General features: G+C 37.3%; 2 protein-coding genes across 2 annotated transcripts; one reads left to right on the forward strand and one right to left on the reverse strand.

Moving 5' to 3' along the window:
- Nucleotides 1–1,199: 1,199 nt before the first annotated feature.
- Nucleotides 1,200–4,027, reverse strand: alkbh4 (alkB homolog 4, lysine demthylase). The gene is made up of 3 exons (XM_074672515.1): nucleotides 3,873–4,027; nucleotides 3,289–3,477; nucleotides 1,200–3,095 (listed from the first exon to the last, which is right to left on the reverse strand). The coding sequence occupies exons 1-3, from the start codon at nucleotides 3,984–3,986 to the stop codon at nucleotides 2,574–2,576; spliced, it is 825 nt and encodes a 274-aa protein (XP_074528616.1). The 5' UTR covers nucleotides 3,987–4,027; the 3' UTR covers nucleotides 1,200–2,573.
- A 2,642-nt stretch (nucleotides 4,028–6,669) lies between these two features.
- lrwd1 (leucine-rich repeats and WD repeat domain containing 1) lies at nucleotides 6,670–18,376 on the forward strand. Its single transcript, XM_074671477.1, has 16 exons — nucleotides 6,670–6,731; nucleotides 7,104–7,191; nucleotides 7,372–7,606; nucleotides 9,858–9,977; nucleotides 10,100–10,246; nucleotides 10,327–10,419; nucleotides 10,501–10,842; nucleotides 10,930–11,044; nucleotides 12,803–12,909; nucleotides 13,166–13,376; nucleotides 13,467–13,539; nucleotides 13,641–13,784; nucleotides 13,899–14,002; nucleotides 15,097–15,255; nucleotides 15,407–15,516; nucleotides 17,478–18,376. The coding sequence occupies exons 2-16, from the start codon at nucleotides 7,112–7,114 to the stop codon at nucleotides 17,628–17,630; spliced, it is 2,193 nt and encodes a 730-aa protein (XP_074527578.1). The 5' UTR covers nucleotides 6,670–6,731; nucleotides 7,104–7,111; the 3' UTR covers nucleotides 17,631–18,376.
- Nucleotides 18,377–18,520: the final 144 nt, after the last annotated feature.

Genomic DNA, 18,520 nt, shown 5'->3' on the forward strand with positions numbered 1-18,520 from the left:
CTATAAAGACTCTTGAATGCTTAAATTCATGTCAGTGTTTTAACTAAAAAAAAAAAAAAAAAAAAAAAAAAAAAAAAGACTTTGTAGTACTTTACTTTCTTATTTGATCCATTCACCTCTGGCATATGTTCTGTATGTTCTTCCTTTGTCTTGTGAAATGCTATAATATTGAATTGTGTGAATGTATACTTTCAATGATATTATTTGACATTAATATTGACAATAAAAAAAAAGAAAAGAAAAAAAAATAAAGAAGCTGTGCTAAAGACCAGGGGGAAATACAGGAAGCCTGTTTATTTATTTAAGCACGTTTAAAACACAGAAATTTAAAATTTTAAAAAATATCAGAATTAAATACACTTTAAAAAAATTAATAGAATTAAATATCTGAAAAAGTACAGATTTACAACCAAACAGAAAATAATAATAAAGATTTATTTATTTTGTGTATCGCTTTCCAAAGTACTCAAAGAAACTTATCATAGAACATAAATGCATTAAGAGTTAAAAAAAAAATTAGGGGTGTCAAAATTATAGAATTAATCAAATTAATCCCATCATCATAGTTAATCTGATTAAAACTCATAACTCAATTAACTCATCAGCTGTGCAGAATGACTCAAAATCCCTGAAATGAATCTAGCAACCCATTTTGGGCTGTTTATCCAAGTAGATTTAAGTTGCAAAAAAATGAAAATAAAAATAAAATAAAAAAATAAAAGAACAATAGTCGACTAGCATAAAGTATTATGACCTCTGACCTCTTGGCCAGTTTGCCCTTGTAAAAAAGATCTTGATCTGGGGCTGCTAAACTTTAAAGTTATGCACACCCTGTAGGACAGAGATTTCTTTTCTGCTTCTAAGTGGATTGCAACAAACTCAAGACCCATTAATATTGTCAAGGACATGGTTTTAACAAAGGTTTTATAAGTTACACAGCCCCATTAAGAAGTCAACATGAACTATTAGAGGTGTTTAACATGTTAAGAGCAAAAATATTTTGGTTTTTTTTTTGAGTCTGTTTGCTCATGGAAAATAAAACATGATTAACATCCACATCCACAACCCTGTGATTAATCTGATTCAATATTTTAATCATTTGACAGCCCTACACAAAACAAAATTCAAGTCAATTGTAGTATTTTAACAGATAGATTCTATCTATAGACTTTATTAAGCCCAACGGAAATGCATGATTAATAATGATTAATCAGAGTAGACATGTGATTAACTCGATAAATTTTTTGACAGTTATTAAAAGTGATATTAAAAACTAAATTAAATCAAAAGAAAGCACAAAAACACAGTAAATCAAGCTGCTTTTTCTCTTAGGTGTTGGTTGACACCTTGTTTATCTCATGTGCAGTCACCGTGAAGTGAACATATAATATGTTATAAACTGCTACCGTCATTAAAGTCCATTGTCTCATCTTGTATTAGTATAAAGATACTCTCTTTTTTCAAATGTAGCACACAGACCTACATCCTGCAGAAAGACAATGAGGAAATAGTACTAAAAGTATTTTAAAGCATTTTTATGCAGCTCTTCAGAAATACTGGGCTCAAATTAAAATAAAAAGCCCTCAATAAACCAACCAATCCTTGAAAACATGTTTTCCAGTTACAATCTTATCATTTAATATCATTTTTGCAACACAGTATAAACAGCAGTTTGTAATCTGAATTTAAGGAGATGCATTCAGTGCACTTATAAAAGAAATGCATTTGTTTTTCCACTTATTATCTTTCTAAAATTAAAAAAAAAAATTCTCCAAATTTTAAAGCGCAATGTATAAAAAATATAAGAAATCTCTACAGCCTATTCTTTCATCCCTCTGCACTTAGCCAGGATTTAATATCACTTTAATAATTCAATGCCTGCATGAAAAAACAAACAAACAAAAGCTGAGAGTCAGTTTATGGATAGAAAAATATTAGATGAGATAAAAAATAAGAAGTCAGATAAAAACAGGAAGTAAAATAAATTATGCAGTACCAGGAAATAACATGTTAAATCGTACAGCCTGTTACAGACTGTGAGAGTACTCCAGTAAAGGTCAATCTCACATAAATCTTTAAATGGTTTTGTTAAAGCCTGATTGAATCATGTAAGCTCCTTGTGAGTGTGTGCTCATAGCTGTGCATTAATAATTCAGTGAAATGAATAAAAAGCAGCAGCAGGTGAGGAGCTTTGGACATATTCAGAGATACAGAATCAAATTTCATTTACACAATATCAGCGATATTATAAATTTCATCATAAAAGAAAGCTTTAAAGGTTTGTGTGAGAACAAGTGAGCTGCAGCGGCACAGCAGCAGGAGGAGGATGACATTCACATCAGCAGCCACTCCCTCATTAATGATGCCTCCTTCCTCCTCCGCAGCAGCAGAGCTCAGCCTCAGATCAGCTGGGGGCAGCAGCGCTCCTGCGTGGCCGAGAAGCAGAGTCAAGCACAGACACGCTGCTGTGTGTTTAATAAACCTATGACACCAAAGCCGGAGTCACAGCTTCTTCTTCGGCAAAATGCCAGAGTTTAAAGTGTGTCTGCAGGCTCTCAAACCTTCCTCTGGCTCTAAATGGGAGTTCCTTTGAAACTCAGAGCAATGTTCAACAGCTGAGCTCCCACCTCGGCCTGCTGCCCTCCAGGCAGGAACTCTGCAGAGAGCTCCCTGTAGGTGCTGCAGACTCTGCGCTCATGAACATCCTCTCTATGAATCGCATGTTTCCATCTATGCCGAGCCTCGCCGTGTAACACCACTAAAGATCTGCGAGGAAGACGCACAGCAACTCGGACTTCCTCTGCCAGTCCCAGCTCTGGCAGACCCTGATCAAGGGACATGGTGAGCGTAGTGTCTGATAACATGTTGATGGTGACGAGGCGTTCGCCCCACAGCCAGGAGTCGTCGAGGTGGGGGTCAATGGCAGAGCCTCGCTGGGGATTATAATCCAGATTGCACTGCTCCACGGGTTGAAAACCTGCTAAACTCGGCTCTTGGTGCATGCGGAGGACGAGTTTTTGGCTTAGTGCAGGGAGTCCACTGAAGCCTCCAACACGCACTTTTCTTTTCTTGAAGTTTACTTTTGGCCCAAAGTCCTGCCACAAAAAACAACATCTTATATGATTAAACACGTCCTTATATTTCAATTTCTGCTATTCAAATATTTACTTTAAAGCATTTTTAGCAACAAGTTGTTCTGAGCTGGAAACACAATTATGTGTGATATAATGTGAAAATAATTTAGCTATGACCGTGTTGATTCTACAAACTGAGTATGATCCTCATTACCTGTTTCCGTCGACCAGACTGAGATTCATTCCAGACATTTTCGTCTATCCCACTAATCAGCTCTTTCTCCTCCTCCTCTGATATGAAGTTTTCCTGCAGGAAGACACCAGGGAAGGGGAAGGAAGTGCCCTCTCCGTCTTTGCAGACTGCGAGACCGCTCCCAGGATCATAGAGGAAATGATGAACAACCTTCCCAGAAAGAATTGAAACAGTTAAATGACACATACCAGCTCTGATCATGTCATGTTTTATGAAGAAGAGGTGCAATATCAAAACAGTCGTGCTGAAAAAAAATAGGTAATAAAATAAATTAAAACAAGGTGAAAAATAGAACACAACACTTAACTAAATAACACTAAATCAAATTAAAAGGAGAAAATAATGTAGTAGGAGCAGCAATTTACGTCGTTATAACGGAAAAAGCTACCACAACAGAGCGGGAAATTTATACCGCTGCAACTCATTCGCAGTTTGTCCCGTGAGGGGACCCGTACATATCAGAGAGTGAAGCTAGTTCTCATTAGCTCTGTCCGTTTCCTGTTGAACCAAAGAATATAAAGAAGTTTTAACCCAGATATGTTTACCTTTGGTTTATCCGCCTCTTTCTGCCCCTTGTCCTTTAACTTTTCACAAATTAGACATCGTCTGATTCCTTTACAAGCACAAGAAGCAGCTCCGTCACTGCTGTCAGGAGCCATCACTCTGCATCTTCTTCATCGGCTGTGAGGCAGGCGGCGAACACAATGTGATAGTCTGGTAACGCCCTCTAGCGATACATACTCACAGAATTTAGATACACTTTTTTTTTTTTTTTTTTAAATAAAATAAAATAAAATAAAATAAAATAAAATAAAATAAAATAAAATAAAACAAAACAAAACAAAATAAAGCAAAACAAAACAAAACAAAACAAAACAAAATTAAATCAAATAGAATAAAATAAAACTAAATAAAACTAAATAAAATTAAACAAAACAAAATAAAATAAAATAAAAAAAAACAAAATAAAACAAAACAAAATAAAATAAAACAAAATTGAGTAAAACAAAATAGAATAAAATAAGACGAAATTGAGTAAAATTAGATAATTACATTTTTGAATCTTCGCTGGCAAAATGAAGCCTAAAAATACAGTTTAAAATAAGTTTCAAAAAAATTGAAGCGAAGTGGCTGGGCGACGTTCATTTATTTACCGCCTTTATTTACAAAGTTGTAATCATGATAACTTCATACATTTCATACAATATTTCCTGGCAACTAGGAAATTATTACAAAAGAGATGTTTTTACGTTTTGAGAGTTGAAATGTTATGTTAAGTATGTAAAAGATATAGAAAGCAGCTATAAATATTAATTGGGAAGTATGTATAACTTGCTAAATTGTTTTAACAAAACCTCTTTTTAAGTTTGATGATTCAGATTTTTTTCTTCTTCATCATCCCTTTTGAAATTCATGTGAAAATACTCTTATCAGCATATATATATATATATATATATATCAGTGGCGAACCGTGAGTACTACAGCTGGGCCTTCACCTCAGCCCTCACAGTCCAGAAAAGAAATCATCGCGGAAAAAAGTAGTTAACAGAAAACATTTTCATTGAATAAATCAAATAAAACAATGACTAACTTTATTAAGTGAGTTTAAAAAAACTTACTAAAATAACCTAAAATGATGAAGAAAATGTCTTTAGTTTTTATCTTTGTCAATCTGTGTCATACATAAACTCGTTACTTTTACCCATCGAGAGTACTGGCAGGCTGCCAACACTCCTGAATATGGAGGGAGTCTCCCGTTTTTTAAGCCCCTTCTCTGGCTGTTCTCCTGGCTTGTGATTTCTCCTGATTGTCCCCCCACTTTAAATTTGCTCCTGTGATCGCTAATATTTTTTGAAAGTGAATCAAGTCCCGTACATGGGAGTTATATCGAAAACTGAAAAACCATCCACCCCCTCTCTCTTAGTTGGTTTGATCCAAAGACGCTGAAGGAGACCTCAGAGACTGAGACAGATCACTATACTGCACTTGTTGATGACGAGTTTATCAGAGCCTTAGCTGTTTTCTATCTTTCTTTTTTGGTGTTGATATGACATGTCGTGAGTTAAACTAACGTAGCTCTGCTCTAACGCAGCATCATCTTCAATCAGGAGAGTCTAGAGCAGCGTGAATCATATAGTTAGAAGAATGACTCTGAAATAGTGAAACGTGTGTTGTTGTGAAGTTCTGTCTTCGGTGTGTGATGCGCATACGAGCTGCGTGTGTACGCGGCAGCGCTCTCTCTTTAGAACAGGAGACAGTTCAGGTGGAGGAGACTGACTGAGCCAGTGAAAGAGATGGAGAATTCAAACCTCAATGCCCTTTACAGTGCCCGTGATAGATGAAGTATGAAGACATAAGCACTCGCACGAGCGCGACCAGATGAAATTTTTACTCGCACACGCTGAAAAAATTGACACAGGCTAGCCACAACTTCGCTCTCATCTTCTGACATTCCTCTCACCGCCCTTACTCCTCTGCCCACTGTTCGGACTTCATGAAGGCCTATGCTCTTCTGTTTTTGTCCCGCCCCCAAAAAACTCAAATCGTGATTGGTCAATTTTCCTGTCTCTCTCCAAACCAAAACACAGCCTGGCCTTCGTGAAGTCCTAACCACTTAATGAGCCAGCAAACTGGGCTCCGTTTGAGATAGCATGTTTCGAGACAGTAACCCTTTCATTGCTGAAGTAAACTTTGCAGTATACTTAATTTCAAAACTTATATGATGTATTAAATGTATTTTATTCAACTAAATTAGAAATTATATATATATATATATATATATATAGACATATGATACGTATATTTTTTGGCTCTGATTAATTAAGGCCTTCTCTGAAGGCCTAGAAGTCCCTGAAGGTTCCCCACTGATATATATATATATATATATATATATATATATATATATATATATATATATATATATATATATATATATATATATATATATATATATATATATTTTTTTTTTTTTTTTTTTTTTTTTTTAGATTTTTTTTTAATTAATTCATTTTCAGTTACAAACTGTAAGGCACATAACAGTTCACATATCCCATCACATTGTGTACATTCGGTTGAGTAGGAAAAGTAACATTAAACAAACATTACACAGAATAGTGTATAGTCAATAAAGAAATAAATAAATTAAAGAGAAAAAAACTAAAAATTAAAATACATTTATTTATTTCAGGGGTCAAGGGTCAATTAAATTATAATTTTGTATTTGATTTTTAGTCTTATCAGCATTTCGGTGACCAGCTAACGGTTCTGATACGCCTGGCAGACAGACCTCAGGGCTAAAGAACACAAACGTACTTAAACCACGCCCACCGGATACACGTTGAGTTTCCCCGGGAAAGCTCGGATTCCACATCAGTTGGACGTTTTCAGAAGGTACTACAAAATCGGTAAGTTATTTCTCCAAGAATTTATAAAAATGCTTTACGTTATGTTTTGTTGTTAAATAAGTTATATCAGTTTATTTTTATGTTAAAAGGAAATAAAAATACGGATTGATGAGGTCACATATCCTCAGTGGTGTTTTGTTCCGGTCTCCGTGTTTAAAGGCCGTGGTTTTATAAACTCATCACAGTCTCCTCATTAAGTGAACAGTGCTACGAGAGCACAACAGCCACACAGCAGCCCATCGATACTGGGTGTGGGGAGAGTTTCAGCCGAAGAGAGAGGACTTAAAAACCCGCAGTCCTTCACCCGGGCCCCGTAGTTGTGGGTTTCTGCTGCCTTCCTCGTGTTTACTGTATTTTCTTCGTCTTTTCCAGAAGCAAAGATGGAGAAAATCACAGAGAAACTGTTACTGGACAAAGGCTGTCCTAAAACCAACAAACTGGACCAGATCAAGACACTGAAGTAAGCATTTTGTTATTTAAATAGGCTCTCTATGGAGTTACTTTTGATTATATGTTCAAGTACGTCTGCTATATTCATTTACCTATTGTTTATTCTAGATGGCCACTAGTATAATGTTGAGTATTTAAGTGTATAATGTACAAAAATGATGTGTACTGATTTTATCTTCTCTGTCTTCAGTCTGTCCAAGCTGGCCCTGAAGCACCAGGACCTGCCTGTGAAGCTGCTGTCCTCTCTAAAGTCCCTGGAGCGTCTGGATCTGTCAGGAAACAGACTGCAGGAGCTACCAAAGAACCTGAAGCTGCCTTCGCTGCGATTCCTGGACCTGAGCGATAACCAGATGGAGGACGTGACCACTCTGGAGTCTCTGCGTGGGATAGAAGAGCTGAAGATGGAGGACAACCTTTATATCACTGTAAGGATATCTTTAACACTCTGGATACTTGGAGGTTGAGAAGGTGAAAGCGGTTAAGACCATGTGGCTCTCACTGATACCCACCTCCAACAGAAAAGAGCTGAGAGAACAACTGCTGCCAGGAGACAGGTCGTGGTTACATCTCAGCTGATAAGACCTCTGTAATGATTTGTGTTTTTATAATCAATTGATAAAACTGACACAGAACATTTCTAAAGATAGGGAGAAAGGTGAGGAGATGAGCAGAATCTGAAACTGGATTTGCGTCTGTATGGGGAGTCAGAGGAGGTGCTGAGGGATGGGTGAAGGGTTTCTACCTTTCTGTGTTAGTTTAGCATATTCACACTGTGTCAGCATGTGATCGCTCACTGTGCAAAGACATGTATATGACTCTAACGATCCTGTAGGTGTGAAAACACTGAGGTGGATCGTCAAGGTTGTTCCCACTTTTCCCTTTGCCAGCCTCACACATCCTGCTGTTAAATTAATTATTAATACATTGATTTTACTACATTCCTACATTTCTCTGCAGCTTAATGTTATTTTGCTTTGTGAATCTGTGCAGAGCGAATCACGCTGATATAAGATTTAGGTGACTCATGTAAAATAATGCTGCTGTCCTGCTTAGAAGAGCAGAATTTTGGCTCGTTTTAAAGTTATTTGTTTGTTTTTATTGTGTTTAATGTGTTTTATTGTGTTTAATGTGTTTGAAACATCCCTGAAACCACATTAAGACTAGATTAGATTCATAGCAGGGTTATAATAGTTTTGGATTTTCCATTACAGTTTAGTTTTAGTTAGTTTTAGAGCAGGCGTTCTAGTTTTTACTTAGTTTTGATTTTTGCAACAAGGCTTAGTTTTAGTTTAGTTTTAGTTTACTTTTAGTTTAGTTTTTCATACCTTATTAACCAGGTGCAGGATTGAAAAAGGTCAGAGTAAATATTTTGTAATTCTGTTTATTTTCAAGTCCAACATAGAGCTCACTGCTCAGTCAATGCTGATACTGAACTGTTGGCTGCTGCCTTAAACACAAGAAAATAATATAAACTTAATATAAAAATATAAACATAAATTATATAAAATAATGTTAACATGAATTAAATAAAAAATAATAAAAACATAAGTTATATTAAACAATATAATATGAGCTTTAATCATTAGAAACTTGGACTCTGTAACATTAAAGTTTGACTCAGATAAAATTAAACTATCACAGATGCTCTGATTCATTGCTCCTCTACGTTTCGTCGCAGCACAGCGCACAGCCAGTCAGTGCAGCAAACAAGCACGTCCCAGTACGTCGCTATGATGGTGCCGTACAGCGCTGACAACTGCCGAAAACTGTCGTAAAATTGGTTGGGAAAATGTGTTGGATTAATTAACTAAGGACATTTTGTCATTAAATTTAGTTTCAGTTAGTTTTGTGAACACAGGATACAGCTTTAGTTTACTTATCATTTTTGTTTTCTTGTTTTTATCAGTTTGAGTTAACTGCAATGTATTTTGAATTTTAGTTTTTGTTTTAGTTAACTATTATAACCTTGATTCATACACTGTTTATACAGCAGCCATCGACAGCCAGAGTCTGTGCAGTAGAGAAAGTGAGGGATTCTGGGAGAATCTGAGCGGAGCTGGGTGATAAAAATAATAATCATTGTTTTTCTTTGGAGAGTCTAATCACTTCCTGACTCTACCTCGGACATATTTTACAATCCCTGAAAAAAATACATGAGAACGTCAGCTGTCAATCATCGTTAAACGTGACGTAAAGCCTCATTTTTAACCTCTAATAACTAATGAAAATGAAAATTTTCAGAAAAAAGAGGACTTGAATACGAAACAGCCAAATGATATCTTCAAATCACCACAACAATCAGACGTGAGAAACATTTCTACCAGGTGGATTAATTTTTTAAAGTTTGACCACAGCCCATCTGGAATGACAGGGGAGATGGATTTTTTAACCTATACTGCAGCCAGCCACCAGGGGGAGCAGTTTTTGTGGAGACCTCACTTCAAACTGACCTAGATGACATCCATTTTTTTTACAGTCAATGATTAGATTAGAGACAAGTTAAGACAAAAGAAATATCAACAACTGGAGCTCCCTCTATGTTCACTCAATTTTAGCTGAAATGGAAAAACACAAGAACAACTACAAACCTGGACGTATAACTGGTGTGTTTTGGAAACAAAAATACACAAAATGTTCACAGGACGTGTTTTTTTCTTGCTTCTTTTTCCTTCTCAGGTGAGTGATAACTACAAAATGATGGTGCTGTTGCCCAAACTGAGGATTTTCAACGGGAAAGATATAACCACCACTGCCAACCACGTCCGCGTCGTCTACACCGAGAACCTGAGGACCAGAGTAAGAACACAGATCATTTTTAAACTCTTTCTCCAAATGTTACAGATGTTTTTATCCTGGGTTATCTATTGGTAATCGTACATTATAGTTTTTATATTTTATTTCTGTTTTGCTTGTTGCAGATAAATGCAGTGTGGGAGAAGAGCTACAGCCTCCCTGAGCCAATCACAGAGGAGAAAGTCTCCTCCCTGGAGACGAAGTTTGTGAGCACGGCGTGTCAGCAGGTTAAATTTGGACCCAACTCAGTCAGTGACTTCACCAAGTGGAGGGTGAGTTCAGGGTTTTAGAGACAGACATGTGAGTGTGTGTGTTGTTCTCTGCCAGTTTTCATAAACACCTGTGTTTTCAGGTGGGGATACTGGCCAAAGAGTTTCTGCGCTCCCTGACAGAGCCGGAGGAAGACGCTGAGAGCATGGAGACGGATGATACCAAAGAGAACTCTGTAAGATTTGATTTTATTTTCCTTAAACATCTCTGTGTTTGAGATTTCTGACTCTGTGGAGTGATTTATCTTTTTTTTCAGGATGTCTCCACGCCCTCCAAGAGGAAACAAAGTGACCCCGCTAAAGACAACACCCCAAGCCTGACTCCCCGTAAGAGGTCCCACACAGACCTCCCAGACTCACCTGCCCCAGACAGTCCACGCAAATCCAGCCGCATCAAGCTTAATTCATTTTCCGTCACTCTGAGCCCTCTCAAAGCAGCGCAGCTTCCCTCTACGCCCACCAGAGGGCAGCAGAGGGCAGAGACCCCCAGGAGAGGCTCCAGAGTGGGACGAGCTAAAGAAGAGGGGGATAAACAGAGAGATGTCGGGAAGAAAGAGCGTGAAGGGACAGAGCTTCCCAAGAGTTACGACAAGACAGAGGTAGAGAAAAGATGGAGCTGGTTTTTATTTTAATGTCTATCTTTGTTTTTCATTCTCCTCATCGTCACTGTTTCCTTCCTCTCTCAGCCGGTGCATCTGAAGCCTCTCCACGTCCTCCAGTGTCACAGCAAACAGGACAGCTCCGACGACTTCTCCACTCAGCTGTGGGCCTGTGCTTTCCAGCCGCTGCCAGACTCAACAGGTAAACCTAATGATGGAAAACACTTCCTTTACATTTATCAGAGCATCTTCACCAAGGGTCTTCAACCTGTGGCTCTGGAGCCTCACGAGGCTCCTTGTAGCTTTAAAAAAATTATATTGAAATAAAGAGTTTTTATTTTTCTTACAGAGGGTATTGATGATTAAAGACACTGACACTACTCAACTCAACTCAAACTCTATTTATAGAGCACATTTAAAACAACCAGTGCTGACCAAAGTGCTGTAAAGATAAAAGCTGTACAAATAGGTTACATTACTAAGATGCATAAAACAACAACCAGAGCAAATATAAAATGAAATAAAAATGAAATAAAATTGAAAAAAATAAATAAAAAATTATGCCAGATGACCATTCAATTAAAAACAGTAGATAAAAAGCATGCTTTAACATTTTGTTTAACTTAATATGCATCAACTCTTGCTATAAAGCTTTGAAATTTTTGAGATTTTTGACATTTTTTTAACTTTTGCATATTTTTTTAAAATCATTTTTTTGACTTTTTTTTTCAAATTAAGAAAAAAAATTCAAATTTTTTTACAAAGTTTGCAAATGTCAAAATTTTATTTTTTTTTCAAAAACATTTACGATCCTTTTTTAATTTTGAAAAATATGACAAATTCATGAATTTTTATGAAAATTTAGCAAAATTCTTTGAATTTTTGCACATTATTTAAATTTCCTTAAAATATCGAATTTTTTAAAAATTTAAAATTATTGAAAATCTTTGCATCTTTTTGACATTTCATTAATTTTGTGAAAATCCTTTTTGAAAATTGAAAAAAAATATTTTTTAAGATTTTAATGACAATTTAGCAAAAAGTAGAAATAATGTTTTGCAGGTTCATAAAATGTTGGCAGATTTGTGAGACTAAAATTCTTGGAATTTTTGCACATTATTAATTTTTTTTAAATCATTTTTTTTAGCTTTTTAAACTATTGAAAATCTTTGCAACTTATTGAAATTTAATAAATTTTGTGAAAATTCTTTTTTAAAATTGATTTTATTTTTTCAATTTTAATGAAAATTTAGCAAACAGTAGAATTTTTTTTTTTTTTGCAGATTCATAAAATGTTGGCAATTTTTTGAAACTAAAATTATTGGAATTTCTGCAAATAATTTAAATTTCTTAGAAACCAATTTTTTTGAAACTTTAAAATTATTGAAAATTTTTGCAACTTATTGAAATTTCATAATTTTTTTGAAAATTCACGATATTACAGATTTTTCAATTTTTAAAAATATTTGAAAAAAAAAAAACTAAGACATCATATGCACAATCTAATGAACACCAAAAACTCTCAAATAAGTTAATTATTTGCATTATATTTTAATATGTTAAAATTTTTATGCACTTTATGGTCTGTATTGTTAAGATAAAGTAGATTTTGTGTCTTCAGAATGACTTTAATCCAGGTGAGCTGAGGGAAAATGGCACTTTTGAAAGTAAATGTTGCAGACCCCTGATCTACAGGGTCTTAAAAAACTAGCTCATAATACAAAAAAGGAGCAATCAGAAATGCAAAAAAATTGCTGGAAAGGGTATGTTTATATTTCAATGTTTTAGGGTCGTTAATAAAGGATTCACAGGTTTGTCATGGTTTTGAGTTTCATTTTGTGACCTTTCCTTGGCCCTTTTTCTTCTCTCTCATTTACTGTTTCATATGTAAAAGTCCCAATACGTTGTCTAAACATGTCCATTTTTTTATTATTAATAATCATTCTTTAATATGTTACAGGCTCCAGTGGAGGGAGTCGTCTGGTTGCGACGAGTGGCGGGGACTCTCTGTGTGTGATCGACTGTGAAACAGGGATGGTGATGAAGAAGTACAAAGTCCCAGGAGAGGTTTGTCCTGATCTTTATAATGAAATCTACTTTAAATCCTTTTTGAAAATCTCATTTATGTTTGTGAAACTTAAGGCTTTGGATAAGACACTTGTACTTTTAATGTTTTATGTCTCTCTGATGCTTTCATGGAGGTGACGTTCCTCCTTTCTCGCTGTGTGACGGCAGCAGACGTCATGAAAACGTCACTTTAAGTTCATGAGTCTCTTTCCGTCTGTTTTCTGATGTTTTCCATGTCTGTGTCTCGTTCCTAAAGGAGTTTTTCTCCCTGGCCTGGACCACGCTGCTGATGTCCAGAGGGGGCGGAGCCTCAGCTCAGCACTGCAGCATCCTAGCCGCGGGCGGGAAGAGAGGATTGGTCAAACTGATCCACCCCAGAAACAACGTGGCCTACGGCGAATTCAGGGCCAGCCGCAAAAGTCTGAGCATCCTGTGCTTCAACCATCAGCAGGGAAACTTCCTGTTCAGTGAGTCATGTGACCCCTGTTAGCGTAGTTAGCTTACCTACAGGAAGAGTGCTTCAGTTTGTGTTCTTACCGTTAACTCTGTGTTTGCAGCGGGGTCGTATGATAACAAGATCGTGATGTGGGACATCGGGGGAGTGGACAGCCAGTACAACTTCAAAGTCGTGTGAGTATCAAATTCGGCCTGTGGTACGCTGGTTTGAGTAGAGAAATCTTGATACACAAAGGATGTGGTGTTAAACATTTCTGCTCTGTTTGTCTCTGCAGTCAGCTGCTGGTGTTGGAGGTCAGCGCCACGCCTCTGAACATCTGTCTGCCTCCTAAATCTCCAAACCTGCACCTGCTGACGGCGTGTGAGGACGGCCTGCACTGCTACAACACACAGCTGGGCACCAACAAGAGCACGAAGCGGTAAACACACACACACACACCTCACAGTTCACGTGTGACGTCACGATCATGTGGACAGAAAATACAGTTTGTGGTCCACTGACAGAAGTTTTGATCCTGTCTCTGTTTGCTCAGGTGTAAGGACATGGAGATCACGTTCCCCATTTACAAGAAGGAAGACAAAGACAACGACTATCACACCGTCGACGGGCTGAGCTTTCTCACAGAGGATATCGCCGGTGAGTGAAGCTAGCTCCAGTTAAAGTTTAACCTCTCTGGTTTGTTTTGGATTACAATGAGTGGCAAGTTTTTTCTCTAGCTGTCCAGGTCTATGTATGTTTTGGTAAGTGGATTTTCCATTTAGAAAATATTTAATAAAAAAACAAAAAACAAGTGGTTATTTGGTTTTTGTTTTCAAATTACACACTCTGACTTTGCTGCCACACCCCACTGTCCTGACTAGTGCTGTTACTTTGAAAGGCAACTACCAGTTGCACAAATAGAAAAATGGGCATTTATTTATTTATTTCTGTCTTCTGGTATTTTGTTTTCTGTTTTTAGAAACAGAAATGAAAAATCAAATTTTTTTTCAATTTTTCATTTTTGAATTTTAAAACAAAAATCAAATGATCACTCGTGTTTTGATTTTTTGGTATCACATTTGAACAAGGGCTGTACAGTGGCACAACAGTTAGCGCTGCAGGTCTTGTGTTTTTGTTTAGAAATAACTGAATTTATGTTTTTTTAATCTTTATCAATCCTGAGTTTAACACTAAATTAGATTTTTGCTTTGCTCTATCTGAAGGAATAATTTCAAATTGATCAGATATTTATTCATTAATGATTCCTTCACGTACTTTTAACATTTCATCACGTTTCTTCAACACGTTAAGTGCCTGCATCGTTGCAGCAACATTTATCAGCTATCTCATCTGTTAAAAGGTAAAGACTCTCACCAACTGCTTCTTTGGTTTTTGCAGTTTTAAGTCGTCCACACAGCTCCAGTTTTTAAGTTTTAGACATTTTAGGGAGTGTGCTATTTGCGTCCTGGCTGCTTCAGGTGCTTCATGCAAATGTAAGTCAAACCCTGCCAGAGGGGAATCAGAAAAGCAGACGACGATTAATCTGTTTATCTTGTAATTACCTGCTCACTCCCCCAATCAACAACATTATGTGATCATTAAGACTTACAGTCCTCATTTATTTCTGTATTTTATCTTCATGATTATTTGCTGATTATTTTTATTTGACTGAAACTTACTCCTTTCAACCACTGGGGGGAGCTGTAGCTAAAGTTCTGCTCTTCTGATTCTGGATCTTTCTTTTCCTCCAGCCTCTAAAAACTTCTCGCACAGCTCGATCTACCTGTGGAGCTGGAGCAGGACGAAGACTCAGAGACCCAACAAGAAGCTGGAGGTGAGCGCTGTGGTTCTGGCCGAGCTGCAGTGGGCCAGCACTGACATCCCTTACCTGGCTCTGAACACCTGTCCAGGTACGTCACAGTCTCTGACTGAAGAATAAGATCAGAAAAACACTTCTTAATCACATCTTCTTTGTATCAAAATGAGAATCAGGAAGCATATGCAGCCTAACATCACTCTTTGTGTGTGTGTGTGTGTGTGTGTGTCCCTCACTGTGTGTAGGTCAGGCCTACGTTGTGTGTGGGGACAATGAGGGAAAGCTGTGGACCTACCATGTTAAAAACCTGCAGAAAAACAGTTTCCAGACTGGAAAACCGATCCAGCCCACAGAGGTAACCATGTGCTGCCATTTTCCTGTCTCTCTGTGTTTTTTCTTATTCTTTTTTTCTTATTGCAAAAACAAACAATACAGACAAAGACTAAGATTTGTAACAAAACAGGTGATATATAACATACAAATAGGCTAGTTTACCATTTTACCCTGAAAAAAAAAACAAAGAAAACAGAGAAAAACAATCAAAACAAAAAATAAACAAAAATAAAAATAAAGGGGGATCTGTTTCCTGTGTTTAGGATGTGTGTGCATGTTAGTGCTCACACAAATTTCTGCATCAGAAAAAAATCTTTTTCCTCGTCAACACACATTTTTTCTTCCTTCTCCCTTCTCTTCTTTTATTTCCCCTTTTCCCTCTTTTTCCCTTCCTTTCCTCCCCTTTCCTCCTCCCTCTAACCTTCTCTTTATCATTAGCTCATCTGTTCCCAACTGTCTCATCCACCAGGATTAAACAGTTTTCTTTTAACTTTTAAAACCCCAAAGTTTGCAAAGTTTTGAAGAATAAAGAGATGTGTCTCAAAGCTTTAATTAACGAACATCACAACCAACTTCTTCTTTAAACTCCAACCTTCGCTGTGTGTTTTTCCTGCTGTGGATAGTTACAGGTGTTTCCAGAGTGAAACGTACAGACTAAACTGTTTATAGCTCCTCTGAATGTCTCCTTACTTTGTTGAAATGACGTGGCCAAAGTTCCACATCTCAGTTGAAGCGCTCATCAAGGCTCTGTCCCTGTCACACAGGCCTGGGTTTAGCTTAGATTAAACAAAACGACTCCGAAGAAATTGTTTTGTGAATGCTAATTGTTAATCAACCTTTGCTGGAAACATCTGAAATTTTTGATGACTTGATCAGATTAATATGGGATAAACTGTGTAACGCTCAGCCCATAACCTCGCCTTACATCGGGAAAAAAGGGGGACTCGGTGGGCAATAATAGTGTAAGATAACTCTCTTTTTTTATTTACACAAACTCTGAAAATAATCTTATAACCCCTCCCGTTTTTTTAAACAACTAAATAGCACGACCCCAAATCATTATAAACCAAAAAAATACAAAAACCCTTCACTCCAGGACGCTTCTTCACCGCTCGCGTCAGCGGGCGTCTCCGTCATAAAAAAGAAAACTAAAAAGAAGCACAAAATAACCCTCAAAACCTAGACTTCAAGAAACAGAAAATATCCCCAAAGAACCCTCTAACGAAAAACAAACTCTCATCACAATATGTCCAATGTACACGAGTTTTTTCCCTTGTTCTTAACCAAAAAAAAAAAGTCCTCCTTCGCCTCCTGCCCCGAAGGTTTGGGCTCTTGAAACCAACGTCACAGAATAAAGGAAAAATAGTCCATCAATAAACAAAAGGATCGATCAAAATTAAAACTCTGGTATACCAGGAAAAAACTTTGAAAAAGAAACAACAGCAACGACCTCACCCAGGTCCGGGAGGAATATCCATGGCCACGCGCTCCTTTGTCCTATCCACGCGGGGACGTCCACAACTAGAGGAAACAGCCTCCACAGTCGGCACCGCAGCTTAACGTCTTTTGCATGCAATCACCAGTTTTCCGGTACTGATCATTTACTGTTTTTTTTTTCCTTTTTTTGTCGTTAACCCCCGTTAGTCCACAGTTCTCTGCACATTTCCTTCGGCCCTGTTTCCCTCGGCACCTCCCGGTCCTCCACACACACCTCTTCCCCCACGCCACATCCTCCCTTTTATCACCTTGGTTTCTAACATATTTTTATTGCCCTCCTCACCTACTATCAGTACAGGGACTTACATCAGCACCCCAAAATGAAATAAGCCTACCTTTTTTTTCTTTACTCAGTTCATTTATTTTTCTATCATTTCCACTCATTTTTTTTCATCACGGTGACCCTGTCACAACTGAACTGTAAAAACACGGACATGTAGTGGCTGTATTCTTAGCTGCTCGTGTGTTTCTGTGCTCTGTGTAAAGGTGTTGGAGTGGCCGGCCCCGATGAGGAAAGGCGTCGGCCAGGTGAAGGGCCCCTGCATCAACTCTGTGGTGATGGACCCCGAGCTGAACTACCTGGTGGCTCTGAGCGACAAGAACATGGTGATCGTGTGGAAGAGGGATGAGTCTGCGTGAAAGACGAGTTAGACAGCAACGTGTGAATCAGCTGAAGGAAAACAAAACTGTAGTTTTGGGTAATCGGTATCACAAAGTGGATACTGAGTGCTGTTGAGCTGTTTGGGAGACGTTTTGAGTTATTTTGCTCATGATTTGAGCATAAAATGTAAAATAGCTATCATGTGTGATAAAAGAAGAGTTTGACTTAACTGATTTAAAGTTTTTATCTTAAAGATAAGACGACAACAAGCCGTAGCTCAACTGAGGCCTCTCAGTTTTAACGGTTTGTTTTATTTCTTACTAATGTGCAGTTTAATCCTATTTGGATACAATTTAAGTTTCAGCTTTACTGCCCCTTAGCTGCAGTAAAATGCTGCTGATGAATTTTTGTCAGTATCCACAACCTCAACTCTTTAAGTTGTTCCCAGTGACTAGAAATCTTAATGAGCTTGCAAAAAAACCAACCAAGGTTCTGAGTTTTTCCCCCAAAGCAAAAAAAGAGAGATCAGTGCTCCTGTTTTGATGTTTTTCTGTACATTTGTAAATGTATTTTTTTATGTTGATATTATTGTGTGTAGCTGAACGGACGGGGACCATGCCTGTTTTTTTTTAAGGTCAGTCTCTGGACCTTGATGTTTAATGTGACTTTTTATACTTCTTATATCAACGACAGAGGCACCGGTTTCCCTGCAGCAGGAAAATTTGATGCTGCTGTGATAAATACAGAGTATGAATTCTACCCGGCAACTGGTTTTGCAGCTACGTCTGCAGGTTGTGCTGAGTTGTAAAAAAAACATGGTCTTAATAAAAAGTAAAACATACCATAATTTTTTTAATGTGTTGCTACTTTTTTGGCACATTTCATGTCTCATACTTTTTGTTCACAGCTGTGGTAAAACCTTTCGAAA

This window comes from Halichoeres trimaculatus, unplaced genomic scaffold (assembly GCF_033239565.1).
Source record: "Halichoeres trimaculatus isolate MK-OKI-2021-1 unplaced genomic scaffold, fHalTri1.1 fHalTri1_scaffold_6, whole genome shotgun sequence".
NCBI classification, from domain to species: domain Eukaryota; kingdom Metazoa; phylum Chordata; class Actinopteri; order Labriformes; family Labridae; genus Halichoeres; species Halichoeres trimaculatus.